The 17,608-nt window shown below is 37.6% G+C and overlaps 1 protein-coding gene across 1 annotated transcript in view; it reads left to right on the forward strand.

Moving 5' to 3' along the window:
- Positions 1 to 10,255, forward strand: part of TOMM70 (translocase of outer mitochondrial membrane 70) — a 43,624-nt gene extending 33,369 nt beyond the window's left edge. The window contains exons 10-12 of the mRNA XM_007129016.4: positions 6,148 to 6,245; positions 6,826 to 6,948; positions 9,333 to 10,255. Coding sequence (XP_007129078.1) covers positions 6,148 to 6,245; positions 6,826 to 6,948; positions 9,333 to 9,486 — 375 coding nt within the window. The 3' untranslated portion in view covers positions 9,487 to 10,255. The remainder of the gene's footprint in view (positions 1 to 6,147; positions 6,246 to 6,825; positions 6,949 to 9,332) is intronic.
- The last annotated feature ends 7,353 nt before the right edge of the window (positions 10,256 to 17,608 follow it).

Consider the following 17,608-nt stretch of genomic DNA (forward strand, 5'->3'; position numbering starts at 1 on the left):
TCCCTTTTTTTCTTGATGAGTCTGGCTAATGGTTTATCAATTTTGTTTATCTTCTCAAAGAACAAGCTTTTAGATTTATTGATCTTTACTATCATTTCCTTCATTTCTTTTTCATTTATTTCTGATCTGATCTTTATGATTTCTTTCCTTCTGCTAACTTTGGGGTTTTTTTGTTCTTGTTGCTCTCGTTGCTTTAGGTGTAAGGTTAGGTTGTTTTTTTGAGGTGTTTCTTATTTCTTGAGGTAGGATTGTATTGCTATAAACTAACCTCTAAGAACTGCTTTTCCTGCATCCCATAGGTTTTGGGTCATCGTGTTTTCATTGTCATTTGTTTCTGGGTATTTTTTGATTTCCTCTTTGATTTCGTCAGTGATCTCTTGGTTATTTAGTAGTGTATTGTTTAGCCTCCATGTGTTTGTATTTTTTACAGTTTTTTTCCTGTAATTGATATCTAGTCTCATAGTGTTGTGGTCAGAAAAGATACTTGGTACGAAGTCAGTTTTCTTAAATTTACCAAGGCTTCATCTGTGACCCAAGATATGATTTATCCTGGAGGATGTTCCATGAGCACTTGAGAAGAAAGTGTATACTGTTGTTTTTGGATGGAATGTCCTATAAATATCAATTAAATCTATTTTGTTGAATGTGTCATTTAAAGCTTGTGTTTCCTTATTTATTTTCATTTTGGATGATCTGTCCATTGGTGAAAGAGGGGTGTTAAAGTCCCCTACTGTGATTGTGTTACTGTCGATTTCCCCTTTTATGGCTGTTAGCATTTGCCTTATGTATTGAGGTGCTCCTATGTTGGGTGCATAAATCTTTACAATTGTTATATCTTCTTCTTGGATTGATCCCTTGATCATTATGCAGTCTCCTTCTTTGTCTCTTTTAATAGTCTTTATTTTAAAGTCTATTCTGTCTGATATAAGAATTGCTACTCCAACTTTCTTTTGATTTCCATTTGCATGGAATATCTTTTTCCATCCCCTCACTTTCAGTCTGTATGTGTCCCTAGGTCTGAAGTGGGGCTCTTGTAGACAGCATATATACGGGTCTTGTTTTTTTATCCATTCAACCAGTCTATGTCTTTTGGTTGGAGCATTTAATCCACTTACATTTAAGGTAATTATAGATATGTATGTTCCTATTACCATTTTCTTAATTGTTTTGGGTTTGTTATTGTAGGTCTTTTCCTTCTGTTGTGTTTCCTGCCTAGAGAAGTCCTTTAGCATTTGTTGTAGAGCTGGTTTGGAGGTGCTGAATTCTCTTTAACTTTTGCTTATCTGTAAAGGTTTTAATTTCTCCATCGAATCTGAATGAGATCCTTGCTGGGTAGAGTAATCTTGGTTGTAGGTTCTTCCCTTTCATCACTTTAAATATGTCCTACCACTCCCTTCTGGCTTGCAGAGTTTCTGCTGAAAAATCAGCTGTTAACCTGATTGGGGATTCCCTTGTATGTTATTTATTGCTTTTTCCTTGTTGCTTCTAATATTTTTTCTTTGTATTTAATTTTTGATGGTTTGATTAATGTGTCTTGGCGTGTTTCTCTTTGGGTTTATCCTTTATGGTACTGTCTGTGCTTCCTGGACTTGATTGTCAATATTTCCTTTCCCATGTTAGGGAAGTTTTCGACTATAATCTCTTCAAATATTTTCTCAGACCCTTTCAATCTCTTCAAATATTTTCTCAGTCCCTTTCTTTTTCTCTTCTTCTTCTGGGACCCCTATAATTCGAATGTTGGTGCGTTTAATGTTGTCCCAGAGGTCTCTAAGACTGTCCTCAGTTCTTTTAGTTCTCCTTTCTTTATTCTGCTCCTTGACAGTTATTTCCAACATTTTATCTTCCAGCTCACTTATCCGTTCTTCTGCCTCAGTTATTCTGTTATTGATTCCTTCTAGAGTATTTTTAATTTCAGTAATTGTGTTGTTCATCACTGTTTGTTTGCTCTTTAGTTCTTCTAGATCCTTGTTAAATGTTTCTTGTATTTTCTCCATTGTTTCCAAGATTTTGGATCATCTTTACTATCATTACTCTGAATTCTTTTTCAAGTAGGTTGCTGCCTATTTTCGTCTTCATTTATTTGGTCTTGTAGGTTTTTACCTTGCTCTTTTGTTTGTAACGTATTTTTTGTCATTTCATTTTTTTTTGATGGGTGGTGCTGTATTTCTGTCTTACTGGTTGTTTGGCCTGAGACGTCCAGCACTGGAGTTTGCAGGCAGTTGGATAGAGCTGGGTCTTGGTGCTGAGATGAGGACCTCTGGGAGGCCTTACTCCGAATGATATTCCCTGGGGTCTGAGGTTCTCTGTTAGTCCAGCAGTTTGGACTTGGAGCCCCACCACAGGAGCTCACTGTCCAACCTCTGGACTGGGAACCAAGATTCTGCAAGCTTTGTGGTGTGGTGAAAAAAAAAAAAAGAGTGCTACAGTATCAAAGAAAATAAAATTAGAAAGATAAAAAGTATATTAGGAAAAATAAAACTATAATTGAAACAATTGCAACAATGTAAAATAAAACCACACCATGAAAAAGAAAACAGAAAGGGGAGGGGGGAACAAGCCAAAAGGAGAGATCACTAGCAAAGTATAAAGAATAAAATAAAATTAGAAAAATAAAAGATTTATTAGGGAACATAATAATATAAAAGAATCAACAACAGTGAATCAACAAGGTAAAACAGAACCCCAATCTAAAAGAGGAAAAAAGAAAAGAAAAGAAAAAAGCCTTGGCTGTGGGGGCAGAGTTTAGGTGGGGTGGGACTTAGGTAGGGGTAGGGTTTAGGGTGGGGCGGAACCTAGGCAGGTGGGGGGGGGGTGTCCTTTGAGTGTGGGGTGGGGCCTAGGCGGGGTGACATTCAAGCATGGGGCAGGGCCTCTGTTTAGGACCTGAGTGATCAAGGAAGGGGAGAGGCAGTATGTCCAAAGGAGGGATTCCAGAGTGTGGAGTTCCAGAGTTTGGAGGTAGGGCCCTGAGTGAGGGTGTGTGGGTGGGGTTTAGGCCCAGCACGTTGGAGGGGGTCTCTGAGTGCAGAGGTAGGGCACTGGGTGGGGGTGTAGGGGCGGGGCTTGGGTTCTGTGTGGCAGGAGGGAGGCTTCGAGGGCACAGTATTAGGCCTCAGAGCCCAACAGGCTCCCCAGTGCCTAAGTGGACAGGAAAAGCACTGGCTGTGTTCCCTTCCATTGCTTCTCACCCCTTGCCCACCGTCTCCCCCAGGGTCTTCCCCCATTGCCGCTGGACTCCTAACCTTGGGTAGGTCCCGCTGCGTGTAGGAACTCCTCCCCTCCCCCAGCTACCCCTCAGGGGTGCCAGTCCCATAGGTCTGGCCTTTACTTTTGCTCCCCCTTCCCTGCCTCCCATTCCCTCAGGACCCACGTGGCTGGAGGGGTCCTAGGTGGGCAGAGGATCAGGCCCAGTATCTCAGCAGGTTCCTGGGGGCCCAAGGGGGCAGGGGAAACCTGGCCATGCTCCCTTTTGATCCTCTGCTCTCCCAGTGGTTCCCCAATTTCCCCTTCAGATGTAGGATCCCTTTCCCTCCCCCAGCCGCCCCTCAGGGGCGCCAGTCCTGTCCCACCTCCGCTTCTCCTCCCCCTTCACTCCCCCCATGCCCCACATCCTACCCGGTCGCTGGGGGTTCCTCCCGTCCCCTTAGGTGTCCATGGCCCCCCACTGGTGCCTGGTAGGTACCCTAGTTGTGAGGAGATGCAAATTCCGCATCCTCCTAGTACGCCATCTTGACTCCGTCCCCACATGTATGTTTTTGAATTACATTTTGTCCAGGTATATTTCCAGGAGTGGCATTGCTGGATCATATGGTAGTTGTATTTTTAGTTTTCTGAGAACCTCCATACTGTTTTCCATAGTGGCTGTACCAATTTACATTCCCACCAGCAGTGTAGGAGAGTTCCCTTTTCTCCACACCCTCTGCAGCATTTGTTATTTGTAGACTTTTTAATGATGGCCATTTTGACTGGTGTGAGGTGGTACCTCATTGTAGGTTTGATTTTCATTTCTCTAATAATTTGTGATGTTGAGCATCTTTTCATGTGCCTGCTGGCCATCTGTATGTCTTCTTTGGAGAAATGTCTATTAAGGTCTTCTGCCCATTTTTCAGTTGGGTTGTTTGTTTTTTGTTGTTGTTGATTTGTATGAGCTGTTTGTATATTTTGGAGATAAAGCCCTTGTCTGTCTCATCATTTACAAATATTTTCTCCCGTTCTGTAGGTTGTCTTTTCTTTTTGGTTATGGTTTCCTTTGCTGTGCAAAAGCTTGTAAGTTTGATTCAGTCCCATTTGTTTAGTTTTGTTTTTATTTCTATTGCCTTGGGAGACTGATCTAAGAAAACATTGGTATGATTTATGTCAGAAAATGTTTTGCCTATGTTCTCCTCTAGAGTTTTATGGTGTCATGTCTTATGTTTTAAGTCTTTAAGGCATTTTGATTTTATTTTTGTGCATAGTATGAGGGTGTGTTCTAACTTCATTAATTTACATGCAGCTCTCCAACTTTCCCAGCACAACTTGCTGAAGAGACTGTCTTTTTCCCATTTTATATTCTTGCCTCCTTTGTTGAAGATTAACTGACCATAGGTGTGTGGGTTTACTTCTGCAACCCAGGAATTCATTAACCTCAGTTTGAAATCTTATCTGCTCAATCTTCTTATAATTCCTAGACAGAAAAAAAAATGATACATTGGTTGCTGACTGCATGCTCTATTAATTAATTGTGAAAGCATGTACTATATAAAATTTTATAGAATGTATAGAAGTTAAAAGAGGACAAACACACATCATAATTGTATGACGTTTGTATTGAATAGGTACACTTGGGTTTAGGGCTTATATTTAATTAGGAACAAGCCAGAAGGTGACAGGACCATCTTCATCACTGAAATGAAATTCAGAAGGGTTTTTTTGGTGCAGATTTCTATAAGCAGCTAAAAGCAAAGGCCACTGACTAACGTTTAAAGAAACCAAATACTAGGAACAACTCTTTTGCAGAGATTTCATGATTGTACATTTCTCTCTTATTATGTTACCTTCAAAACAGGTTTTGGCTTACTTGAGCATCTTTTTATTTTTTTAATAAATTTATTTATTTTATTTTTGGCTGCGTTGGGTCTTTGTTGCTGCGCGGGCTTTTCTCTATTTGCGGCGAGCGGGGGCTACTTTCATTGCAGTGCAAGGGCTTCTCATTGCGGTGGCTTCTCTTGTTGCAGAGCACTGGCTCTCTAGGCGCTTGGGCTTCAGTAGTTGTGGTACGCGGGCTCAGTAGTCATGGTGCACAGGCTTAGTTGCTCCACGGCATGTGGGATCTTCCTGGACCAGGGCTCGAACCTGTGTCCCCTGCATTCGCAGGAGATTCTCAGCCCCTGTGCCACCAGGGAAGCCGTACTTGAGCATCATCTTATCAGCACTAGCATTATTACAAGTCTGTTTGCACTGAAGTTTCTATCTTTTGGTCCCTTTCTGATATTTGCTTCACTATATATAGCAAATTTTATTGATACATAGTTATATATAGTTATATATAGTTACATAGTATGACTTTTTTCTTTGAACCCTGAAGCTTGAGCTTAGATGCCGGCTAACTCTCAGAGTTACAGTTTGATCAGCATGATCTGGTATCCACATAACCAAGCCTTCCATTTCTGCCATGGGATTTGCCTTCAAACAGTTGATTGTAGCTGCTTTCTTTTTTTGACCAATCATTTTTAAGGAATGACTCTGATAACAGTTAACATACCTATCTGAACTTATCCTTCCAAATGAGTATTGTTTTTAAAGTAATTCCCTTAGGATATATTATGATAAATTATGAATAAGTGACATGAATGTACCTGTGGGAATCTGATATTAGAACTTGCACCAAGAGTGGGATTTTCTGTATTCTAGAGTTTATTAGATCTTCTCCTATTACATATTACTAACAAACTTAATAAAGAGCGAGAACAGTTAAGATTTCATATTTATAATGTTGCTATGTAAAAACCCCAATAAATAAGATGCAACATTTTAAATAAGTTTAATCCCCCAAACAGTAATTTGGTAATGAATGGTTACATGAAGTAAATTTTAATAATTAATAAGCAGTATACTTTTAACTGCTTAGTGACAGTTACCTAAATTTAACTGAAGTATCTCTTCACATAGGCCTTAACAGATCAACAGCAGTTTGGTAAAGCTGATGAAATGTATGATAAATGTATTAATTTGGAACCAGACAATGCCACAACATATGTTCATAAAGGGTATGTATTTTTGTGGGTCTGTTTGTTCCAGTAAGAAACTAAATTTCTTGCATAGTAGTAAGATGGATTTCTTTTGGTCGCTGAGAAAGGGGACTGTGGTAGAGAGTGTCACTGTTAACTGAAAAATTTCTTAGTGCTGTGGATGCTTCACTGTTACTTTTACTTATGTTTCATTATTATACAATAATTAGTAAATATGCTATTTTCACCCTAGCTTAAGGATTTCAGTTCTGAACATCCTGTCAGGTGTTAACTTGTATCAAAATAGGAAACATGTAAAATAAGTTTTTCCTGTCCTAGTATACTTGAATTGTCATTTTAAAACTTCACTTAAATTCATAGTGTAAAACATTAAGCTGTGCAAAATAAGTTAATAATAGAGCCTAGACTGTTGGACACTCTTTTCATAATAAGGAATTTAGACTACAAAACCATTATAAATTGAGGGGAAAAAACCAATTTGATGCTGATTCTATACTGTTTTAGATTTTGTTTTTCCTTGTAAATTAAATTATAAATTCATTGAGAGCCAATTGATACTGGGCCATGGTCACATCTGACTGCTGTTTTGCATTTGCAGTTTACTTCAGCTTCAGTGGAAGCAAGATCTGGATAGAGGTTTGGAGCTTATCAGCAAGGCTATTGAAATTGACAATAAATGTGATTTTGCATATGAAACCATGGGAACTATTGAAGTACAAAGGTAACTTCTAGAGTCTGTCCTTAGGAAAGTTAGGGCGTCTCCATATTTATCTTTGCATTCTTCTCATTATAGACAGGTTATTGTCAATAATCATTAAATTTTTAAGTCTTAACGTGTTGTGCCTTTTGAGGCAATAGTCCCTTGAAACTATACAACTTTGATTTGCCTTAATTATTTTTCCAGTTTAAAAGTCACACTTAAAAGTTAAGTCAGGCATATACATTAGAAAGGGAAACTGGATCTTTCTCCAATACCTGTTGTGTTTTTTCCTCCTTTCACCTGTATTATTTCTCTTGGAGGGAAAAAAACATCTGCAGTGTACTTAGGCAGTGCAGTGTAGCATAAGGATTGGCAGCCACGTTGCCCGAAGACTTGGATCCTGCTACAGCCAAGTGCACCATCACCTCCGAGCCCCTGAGTTTTCTTTAAAATCAGGGAGTTGGATAAGAATTTTTGCAATTCTGACTTTCTTGTAACTTCTTGTTTTCTGTAAATGTTTATCCAGAGTTGCACTTGAGATCCACCATTAATAGGTGATAACTGTTTATGCCGTAGGATTTAGTGTAGTATACCATCTTGATACTGGCATTGCCATCCATTTGAGTATCTACTCTAGGCCAGGTACTGAATTCTAGGTGCTTTCCAAATATTATTTCAATTGATTTTTACCCCAGTCTTTATAAAGGTTGAGGTTATATGATCCTCCATTTAATTGAAGAGTGTAGAAACTGATGCCCAGACTGGTTAAATTAACAAGGTTACATGGTGAGCACGTAGTAGAAAGAGGACATGAGCCCATATTTCACTGATGCCAAAAGTAACAGATCTGGTCACCATCGCTTGTCAGGAACTAGTAGGAGTTGTCTTAATAACCTGTCATGCAGTCACTTCTGGGGTCCTCTGTCTTTCTGCTCCAGAGTAGGCAGAATATATATAGGCTGATGAAAATTTTTGTGATTCTTGTGATCCATCTATACTGACAGTTGCATATAAATATTAAATTATTTCTTAATTGCCAGTTAATGTGTATAAAATATTCTCATACTAGAATATGATGGGGTAATAGTTCTTAATCTTTTGAGCAAAGCTATGGATTTTTCCTAAAATAATGCACATACAAAAACTCTTTGCAGATAAGTTGTTCCTAGAGCCTGGGTTAAGGACCCCTGATTTATGGGGTTTGATGAATTTTGTGTGTTAATTGTACTTTAAGAAATCCATTCTGAATCCTGCTTTACAAATAGATAAGTGAATGTGAATGAATGAAATTGCTGATTATCCTAGGATTTATTAGCAAATCTGCTACCTAATATCTGAACATGAACTCTCAAAGTTATTTTCTTTTTAATTAAGTCTATTATGTACCATATCAATATATGTAGTAAGAGATTGAGTACAGTCTCCCCAGAGGTACATTGTACTTCTTAGATTCTAACTGGTATATATATAGTGCGGACTTAATACAGTATTTATTGTAAGATTACATGCATGTATGCATATATACATAGCCAGTACTAGTTACTTTAAAATAGCTCTTGGTTCTTGGCAAGTATATAAAGCCTAATCACAGTTAGACTGTAAGAGATAAATTATATGTTTTTTGACCAAGCATATTCATCCATTTGTTCAAAAAATGGATACTAGCTACCAAGCATTGTACTAGGTTCTGGGAATTGAAAGGTGTCCCGCAAGGATCTGGTAAGACTGGTGTAAACAAATATCAATATATATTCATCTGACTGTGCATAGAATGACAATAGAATCATGGGAACAGTGGGGAGGGAGCAGCCAATTCCTCTAGCATGGGAAGGGGAGAGTATTTTTCATGAGGATATTGTATTTGAACTGGGCCTTAGAAAGGTGAGGATTTGGCTAGAATCAGGCAGAGAATAAATAATCTGAGCATTATGAGCATGAGTGAACTCAGGGAGACCTGTGTGTATGGAGTAGAGTGTTGGGCAGGGATATGCTGGTAGGGCTCACACAGATCTGTGAAGGTAAGGCCCCTGAATACCTGTAATGTTCTCTGAGGCTATGTAACTGCTTTCTAAAGGAACCTCATGATGGAGTAGAAACAAGCAGAATTTAGGAACCAGATATGATTATGATTTTAAATAAGTCATTTAATTTCTCTAGTCTCACTGTTTTTATCTGTAAACAAAGACCACAAGTAGCATAATATTAGCATATAGTATTTGTAATAGTAGCTAACATTCACTGAGTGTTTTCTATGTGCTAGGCATTATTTTGTTATAAAGAAGCATTTTATTAGAATCATAGTTGAAACTTAAAGGTCAGGCTCCATGTAGCTTCACTTATAAACTTCATTGCATTCTGTGAAGTGCATGTTGAATCTGAAACATTTAAAATTTTTGTTGTTTTAGAGGAAACATGGAGAAAGCCATTGACATGTTCAACAAAGCTATTAACCTGGCCAAATCAGAAATGGAGATGGCTCATCTATACTCACTCTGTGATGCTGCCCATGCCCAGACAGAAGTTGCAAAGAAATATGGATTAAAACCACCAACATTATAAAATACGGGGGAAGGAAAATGACCCTCTTTTTAGGAGTTTACCCCCTCTTCAACTGAACCCTAAAGACACTGTCGTGAACTACGTTGAATGGTGGAGCTTAGTATTTGTTTGTGCTGTTGCCATTTGTTACATCTGTTTCATTTTTAGGTGTTGTGGGAGTGCCTGTTGAAGAAAGTTTGCAGTGTTGCAGCTTTTATGCCCTATGCAACAAAAGCTTAGAACCTGTTAAAGGGATATTAAAGTTGCAGGGAGTACAAATGATAATTGGCCATGCAAATAAAAATTTTGATTTGTTGATTTGACTATTTTTTTTTGAGGGGGGTGGGAGGGTGACTGTGTTCTGGATGATTTTGTCTTCGTGTGCGTGTGTGTGTGTGTATATAATATATGAGTATTTTGCAGTTTTACAGCATGTTGGTTTTTAAATTAACATAGTAAGTGCTGTAAAATAAGATTCTTTTAGATTTGATTAATCCCTTTTAGTTAATTTTTCTTTGAAGGAAACAAAGCTTAAGTGGGGATTTTTTACGACAGCAAAATTGAGACCCTTTTAACCACTGTCAGCATGCACAATGCCTCTGATTCTGCAGAACGTTAGATGCAGTGGCGACGCTTAAACCTTTGACCCCCTTCAACTATAACGGATAATGTACATCGTTCTTAAAGTCTACAGCAGCTGGTTTTCATACAGTAAATTATGCAGAAGCAAGATATTCTAATTGATATATGTGCTAGAAGACAATTAATGGGAGAGCAGACCAGGCAAGAGGTAAGGTGAAATGAAAATGTATTTATAATTGCCCATGGCTATTTTCTACAATAGGTATTACTATTTAACAGTGTACTTTTTAAAGAAAATGCAGGTTGGTTGTGTATGTAAAAATGAAGTAAGTGTGATAAGTAGTTAATTAGCTTAAAATTTCTAGTGAAGAAAATGTGGCCTAACAGTTCAAAAAGGATGAAAGTCTCAGATCCAGAAGCATAGTATTTCCTGAAGTGACAAGTTTAATGCTTCTTAACTATGGCTACATGTACTTAAGGGATTTTGAGCCAGTATTTTCAAAGATGCTGAGGATACGTGGAGTGCATTTTAGTTTTGAAATAACCTTGGTCTCTAAGGCCTGGCTGACTGACCATGTCCACACTACACTTAAGGTTACTGACAGCAGATTTTTGTTTTGTTTTGTTTATATTACCTTTACCTCACCCTCTTACTTAGAAATCACTTTGTGTTTTTTCCAATTGTTACTTTTATAGATCATCCTTTTGCTTATATGCTGGATTTTTCTGGTGGGGTGGAGAGGTGTTCTTAAAGAATCTCTTGTTTTGAGATATTCAGGATGGGGAGAGGTTTACTTAAGTCTGAGTATAATAAAAAAAGCAAGCCTTCAGTTGTACTTTTCTGGAAATGGAATCTAATTAATTAGAGCTTACATTGTTGGGAGTAAATGAGCATTTTACCCCTCTTTAAAAGGGTGCTTTATCCTATTGAAACCAAAAGGTTTTGTCAAAATGCTGTCTTTTCAGAAGCTACTAGAAATAACTCCCAAAGTCAGAGTCTGGAAAATATTGAAGGGGCAATAATTGGTGGGGGGCAGTTAACATAATTTAAGATGGTTTGGATAATGGAATGTTTGAGAGCTCTGCATTTTAGTTTTTAAATTATGCACCTACAATAAGCCCTGAATACAGAAATGTGTTCTACATCTCTGAATAATCTGACTTTAAAAAGAAGTTTTTATTTGCATGGCTGTATTTACATTAACACTGATATTTTCTTCTCTCTTCTCGCTTCCTATCCCTTGGGGTTCAGTAGAAAACACACAAAGGAAACTGAAGCATGTACCATTCAATACTAACATTCCAAATCCTCATGGACTTATTGCCTGTTCTGAAAAATATTTGAAACTGCACTGAAAGCTGCGTTTGTCTGTGTCTTTTCTATTGTAAATGACCTCACATGTAAATTCACCAAATAAATATTACATTCAAGCTTTTCAATCTATTCTTTAAATAGAAAGATAGGTAGTTTATTCATTTACCATAGTATTGGGTAAATTCATAATCATTCTCTTTGTGGGCTCAAACTAACTTTGAAAAAAGGGGACATACTGGACACATTAGTATCTGAAGCACAGTAAGTTTTGGGTTTTAAAGATGGAGTTTCCCCATCCTTCCTCCTGGTGAAGCAAAGCTCTAAGAACTGCTAGTAGAGCCACGTTCTTTATTCCTACCTATACCTTACCCATACTTGCACAACAGCCTGGAAGGTTACCAATCAGACCTGAGACCTGTGACTAAGTTTATACTCAAACTGGTTTCACCAGTGAATTTTGATCAGTTTTCAACCACTTGGAGCTTTTAAGAGAGGATACCTGAAAATATCTACCACCCTTGAGTATTTGTGGTATGAACAGGGAATAGATCTCAAAGCAATAGTAAGCAGCTTTGGCTTTAAAAACACAATTCAGATAGAACTTTCTGCCCTGTGGAGACTCAAATGGTAGTTTAAATAGTCCTTTTTCCCAGGAGAGCTCAAATAATTGTCATCTTCTTAAGGCTGTTTATAAACAGGAAGACTATATAATTTACCCAAGAAATTTTTGAGCATAAAGTAATCACTCAAGACTGTCCTGGGTAAGTTGGGTTGTATGGTCTTTCTTTGTATTTATAAAGGAATAATATGGGAGTGGTGATGGGAGGGGTAATAATCATCAATCAAGCCTACCTTTAGTTCTCTGCAAAACTGATTTGCGAACAAAGTGACAAGAATTTTAACTTGATCTATTTGTAAGCCTTAACACACTGTGATAGAATGAATAATGGTCCTCCAAAAGATATCCAAATCTTGATCCCTGGAACCTGTGAATGTTACCTATTTATGTGGCAAAAATGGACTTTGCAGGTGTTATTCAGTTAAGAATCTTGAGATGGGGAAAATATCCTGGGTTATCTAGGTGGACCCCAAATATAATTACAAATGTCCTTGTAAAAGGGAGATTTCAGGAGAAGAGAAGACAGTGCGACAACAGGCAGAGATCACAGTGATGTGGCCACGAGCCAAGGAATGCTGGCAGCCACCAGAAGCTGGAAAGGCAAGAAATGGATTCTGCCCTAGAGCAGAGCTTGGCCCTGCTGACACCTTGATTTCGGCCCAGTGAAACTGACTTCGGACTTCTGGCCCTCAGAACTATGAGTGAGTTCCTGTTGTTTTAGCCACTAAATACGTGGCAGTTTGTTACGACAGCCACAGGAAACTAGTACTCCTTCGGTTACTGTATACAACACAGCTTACAGTTTAAAGGAATTAGTTTGAGTATTGCAAAGTTCAGCATGACTTCACATGCACTTAAATTTTGGCCAGAGGTGTTTTAGGCCCAGAGTGGTGGTTTAGTCAAGAGCTGGAGCATTTGTGATGTAAAATACATATGATTACGGTATAATCACCAGGCCAAAAGCCTGCTCTTCATGAGGTAAAAAGTTGAGATGCCTCTGCTGATAACCTAGAAGAAACAGAAGTAAGATGCTCTTTCCAGGTGTTTTGAAACTCTTAAAATTAGGCAGTATGAAAACTACAGTCTGGTTTATTTCAAGCAGACAGTGCATAAATTCTGTTGGGGGGTTGAGAGCTAATATTAGACCCTTCTAGATGGCCTACATGCTAGAAGGGATTAAAGAGCCTGCTGATCACTGGGACAGGAATGGTGCTAACCAAAGGAGGGGAGGAAGTTCAAGGTGGCAAGAGGCTGCGGGCCAACATGACAGCTACTGTTCAGAGCCCAGAGACACGTGGTTCAGTTTCTCCAGCATTTTTTCTAGCACTGGAATATACCATGACTCTGCAAGTGCTGTCCTAGAGGCCATGAGAGGGTTTGGCAGATAGGGCTTCTAGCGCAAATAGAGGGGAGGAAGACCATGACTGAAACTGACTCTTGGACACCATTTTGGGGGCTGGAAAGTTTAAAGCAACGGGGGACCAGATAGAGCAGGTGGGATTCTCTGCACAGATGACCCATGGTCTAAATTTCAGTGAACTGCTATATTAAGCAAATTTTACCCAATTTTATTTCTCAGAATATCTACAAGAACTGTGAAGGGTCTAAGATTTTACCCTTCTTCCAAACAGTTTCATGAAGGCTAGCAGAAGACGTGAGATCCTGGGTCAGAAACGATGGATTTAATTACTTAGAGCACGGTAAGCAACATGAGCTTCATGTTTGCTTTGCACCCCACATCCCACGGAGGTAACCCGGAGTAATCTAGGTGGAGGCTGCACATGGAGTGGGTTTGTATCACAGCTGAGGAACTCCGAGTTTAGGAAACCCAACTCTTAATGAGCTGGCCACACGCAAACCTGCCTAACTTTTGCATCAGAGGGAAACATTATTTTTATTGTACTGGTTAGTAAAGATACCATCTCTGTCTTCTAAAGCTGTTCACTTTATACAAACATCTTTGAAATACCAGTCTGGAATAAAAGCTATCAGTGCCTCTATTTGCAAGACCTGCAGAAACTAAACAGACCTATGGAGAATGGACTACCCATCTCTACATGTTCTTACCTCTTATTAATTCATCTCGAGCTTAATCTTTCATGAGTTTAGAAGATTACAGTGTCTATTTTGGACAACAGTGTAGTGCAGGGAAAACTCTTATTGGTCTGAGAATCAGTTGACCTTAGTCACAAACACAGCTTTCCACTGGCTGTGTGATCTTAAGTAAATGAAGTTCCCATCCAGCTCTAAATTATATGATGCTATACCATGTCCTAGATCTTCCCAGATTAGAATCCCTTAGGGTAAGGGAACCATTCCAGAATATACAGAAGTTATTTAACCAGAAAACTGGCACATGTACAAGTACAAACTGTAGGAATGAATTCACTGAGCACATATTCATTGGGTGGCTCAAGGAGCTCCAAAACTAGGATGAGTTTCAGTGCCATGAAGTTATATACACTGTGGTATGGAAATACATGATAGTAATAAATTCTGCTAAGCCTTGAGTAATAATTAGGATTTAGGTAAGGAGCTTTCTAGAAGATGGGGACATCACAAAACCACACACACACACACAAAAACTAAGTTAAGGGACATTATGAGTCTGAGCTGAAAATAAGCCATCCAAGTTATATTCCAGCAAGATGAAGCTGTTTTCTTTAAACTGGTTAGGAGACACCAATAGTGGAACTACCTGTGTGAGGATTATCAGCATATACTTAAGACCATGCATGTAGATGAGATTACATCAGGACAAAAAGGACTAAAAACTGAGAAACATCAACATCTAAGGGACAAAGTTGGCAGTGAAAAAGTGGTCAGAGAGATAGTTAAGACCAAGGTCACGTTGATGGTCTTGCATTTCAAGAGGCCAAATGGACAGGTCTGCAAATAGATCATTAGTAGTCTTTGCCAGAGAAGTGTAACTAGAATGGTGAGGGGAGAATCTGTCTAAAAGGGTCTGTAAAGTAACTGAAAAACAAGAATTAACTGGTGAGTAGAAATGACTCCTTTAAGAAACTGGGTGAAAAAAAAAAGTTTTTTACAGGATGGCATGGTTTTTGTTTTGTTTTGAGGGAGAAACTTTGAGAATGATCCTACAAACACAATAGTAGTTAGAATAGTTGCACACAAAGAAATACGTTTGTAGGGTTTAAAATATTTCAGGAAAAGCTACGATCACAAACTGCACCTTGCCCACCATGCTCCATTCTTCCAGATTCTTTCTTACTCATTTGGTGAATTATGAACCAGCTACCAAGTAATCATTGAACAAGAGGTAATGTCCTTGTATGTATGTGTTTTTAGTAATTTGTAGATCTGGGGCTTAATTTTTTACTTCCTGATTTTAACAAGACCATTTTTTTTCCTAAAGTGAAGTCTCTTCAACAGCTATTTTTTTTTACTTACCCTCCAATCTTCACTCAAGAAGAAACAGACCTGAATGAAGATAGATAATAATTTGACAAGAAACTCTGACACAAAGGTGTTCATAAGGCATAAAGGAGAAAAGCCCATATTAAGCCTGCCACCCTGGCAATATGTTTGGTGAGTGCAGACATCACAGAACACATCTTTTCCCTTTCCATCACCTGGCTTTATCAAACCCATTCACAACCAAAACCTATACAGCAGTGCTTAAGGAGCAGCATAAAAGACTTAAAACTAGTGCCAGTGGAGCAGAACATTTGCCCAGAAACCTAAACTTTTAAGAAATAGTAGCTGATAATGTTCTAAATTTGATGAGAATGTAAACCCAAGGATGCAAGAATCTCATAGAACCCCAAGCATAAGACACATGAAGAAAACTACACTAAAGCACAATCTGTAATCAAATTCTGTAAAATCAGTGATGAGGAAATCTTAAGAGCAGAAAGAGAAAAAAAGATATTACAAGAGGAACAACAGGTACAAATGACAGTACACTTCACCTCTGAGAAAGTAAGCCAGAAGACAGTAGAGCAAAATGTTTTAATTATTCAAAGGGGAAAAAAAAAGGTGAACCTAGAATTCTATAATCAATCAATAAAAATATATTTTTTAAATGAAAGCAAAATAAAACTTTTTTTCAGACATACAAAAGCTGAAAAAATTAATCACCAGCAGATCTACACTACCAGAAATGTTAAAGGATGTCCCTCAAGCAGAAGGAAAATGGATCTACTCTAATGAGTACTAGAGATGATAATGTGTTGGTAAACATAAAAGACACCTACTTTTAAAATCTCTTTAGAAGATTACTGGCTGTTTGTTTAAAACAAAAACAGCAATGTGTTGTGGGTTTTATGTATATGTTGAAGTACAAAATATGACAATAAAAAAGTGAAATTAAGTATACTGCTGTAAAATCCATACATATCAAGTGTTATACTACTTGAATGTAGACTGACATGTTAAGGATGCATACTACAAACTCTAAAGGAACAATTAAAATAACACCACAAAGAATTATCATTTATAATCCAACAGAGGAGACAAAGTGAATCAAAGAATGATATTCAGTTAATCCAAGAAGAAGGAGAAGACAAGGAAAAAGGGAACAAAGAATAAGATAAATAGAAAATTTTTAAATGCAACCATATCAATAATCACATTAAATATAAATGGTCAAAAAACCCCAATTAAAAGGCGGGGATTATCAAACTGGATAAAAAATGTATGATCCACCTGTATGGTGCCTAAAAGAAACCCACTTTAAATATGAAGACACAAGTAAGTTAAAATTAAAAGAATTGATGGAAAAAAATATATCGTGATAATACCTATCAAAAGAAAGTTGGACTGGCATTATTACTACCAGACAGAGTCCCTTTAGAGCAAAAATAATAGAGAGATAAAGTGTTATTTCATAATGAAAAAGGCCAATTCATCAAGATGACATAACAGCCCTAAATATGCACTAATAAGAGAGCTTCAACATACCTGAAGCAAAAAATGAGAGAACTGTAATGAGAAAAAGACAAATCCACAATTATACTCAGATATCAACACCCCTCTGATAATAACTGATAGAAAAATTAGAAAATGACTACAGATATAGAAGACTTAAAAACACTATCACCCAATATGACTTAATTGACGTGTACAGAACACTCCGGCCATAATAACAGCAGAATACACATTCTTTTCAACTGCACGTAGAACATTTACTAAGATAGAGCATATTCTGGGCCATAAAACAAATCTCATTAAACAAATTTAAAAGTATTCAAATTATACAGGTATGTTATCTGGCCACAGTGGAATCAAATTATAAATCAATAACAGATTTGGAAAATCCCCAAATATTTTGAAATTAAGAAATAATAACCCTTGGATAAAGGCGACGTTAAAAGGAAAATAAGACAATATTTTAAACTAAATGAAAAGGAAAATATATCAAAGATTGGGGATGCAACTAAAGCAATACTTAGAGGGAAATTTATATCATTAAACAACTTTATTAGAAAGGAGGAAAGGTCTTCAATGACCCTAAGCACCCAGTTTAAGAAACTAGAAAAATAAGAGCAAATGAAACCCAAAGTAAACAGAAGAAAGAAAATAAGAGCAGAAATAAGCAAAATCAAATCTGAAAAACATATAAAAGTCAATGGGACCAAAAGCTGGTTCTATTGAAAGATCAA

This window comes from Physeter macrocephalus, chromosome 1 (genome assembly GCF_002837175.3).
Source record: "Physeter macrocephalus isolate SW-GA chromosome 1, ASM283717v5, whole genome shotgun sequence".
In the NCBI taxonomy this organism is placed as follows: domain Eukaryota; kingdom Metazoa; phylum Chordata; class Mammalia; order Artiodactyla; family Physeteridae; genus Physeter; species Physeter macrocephalus.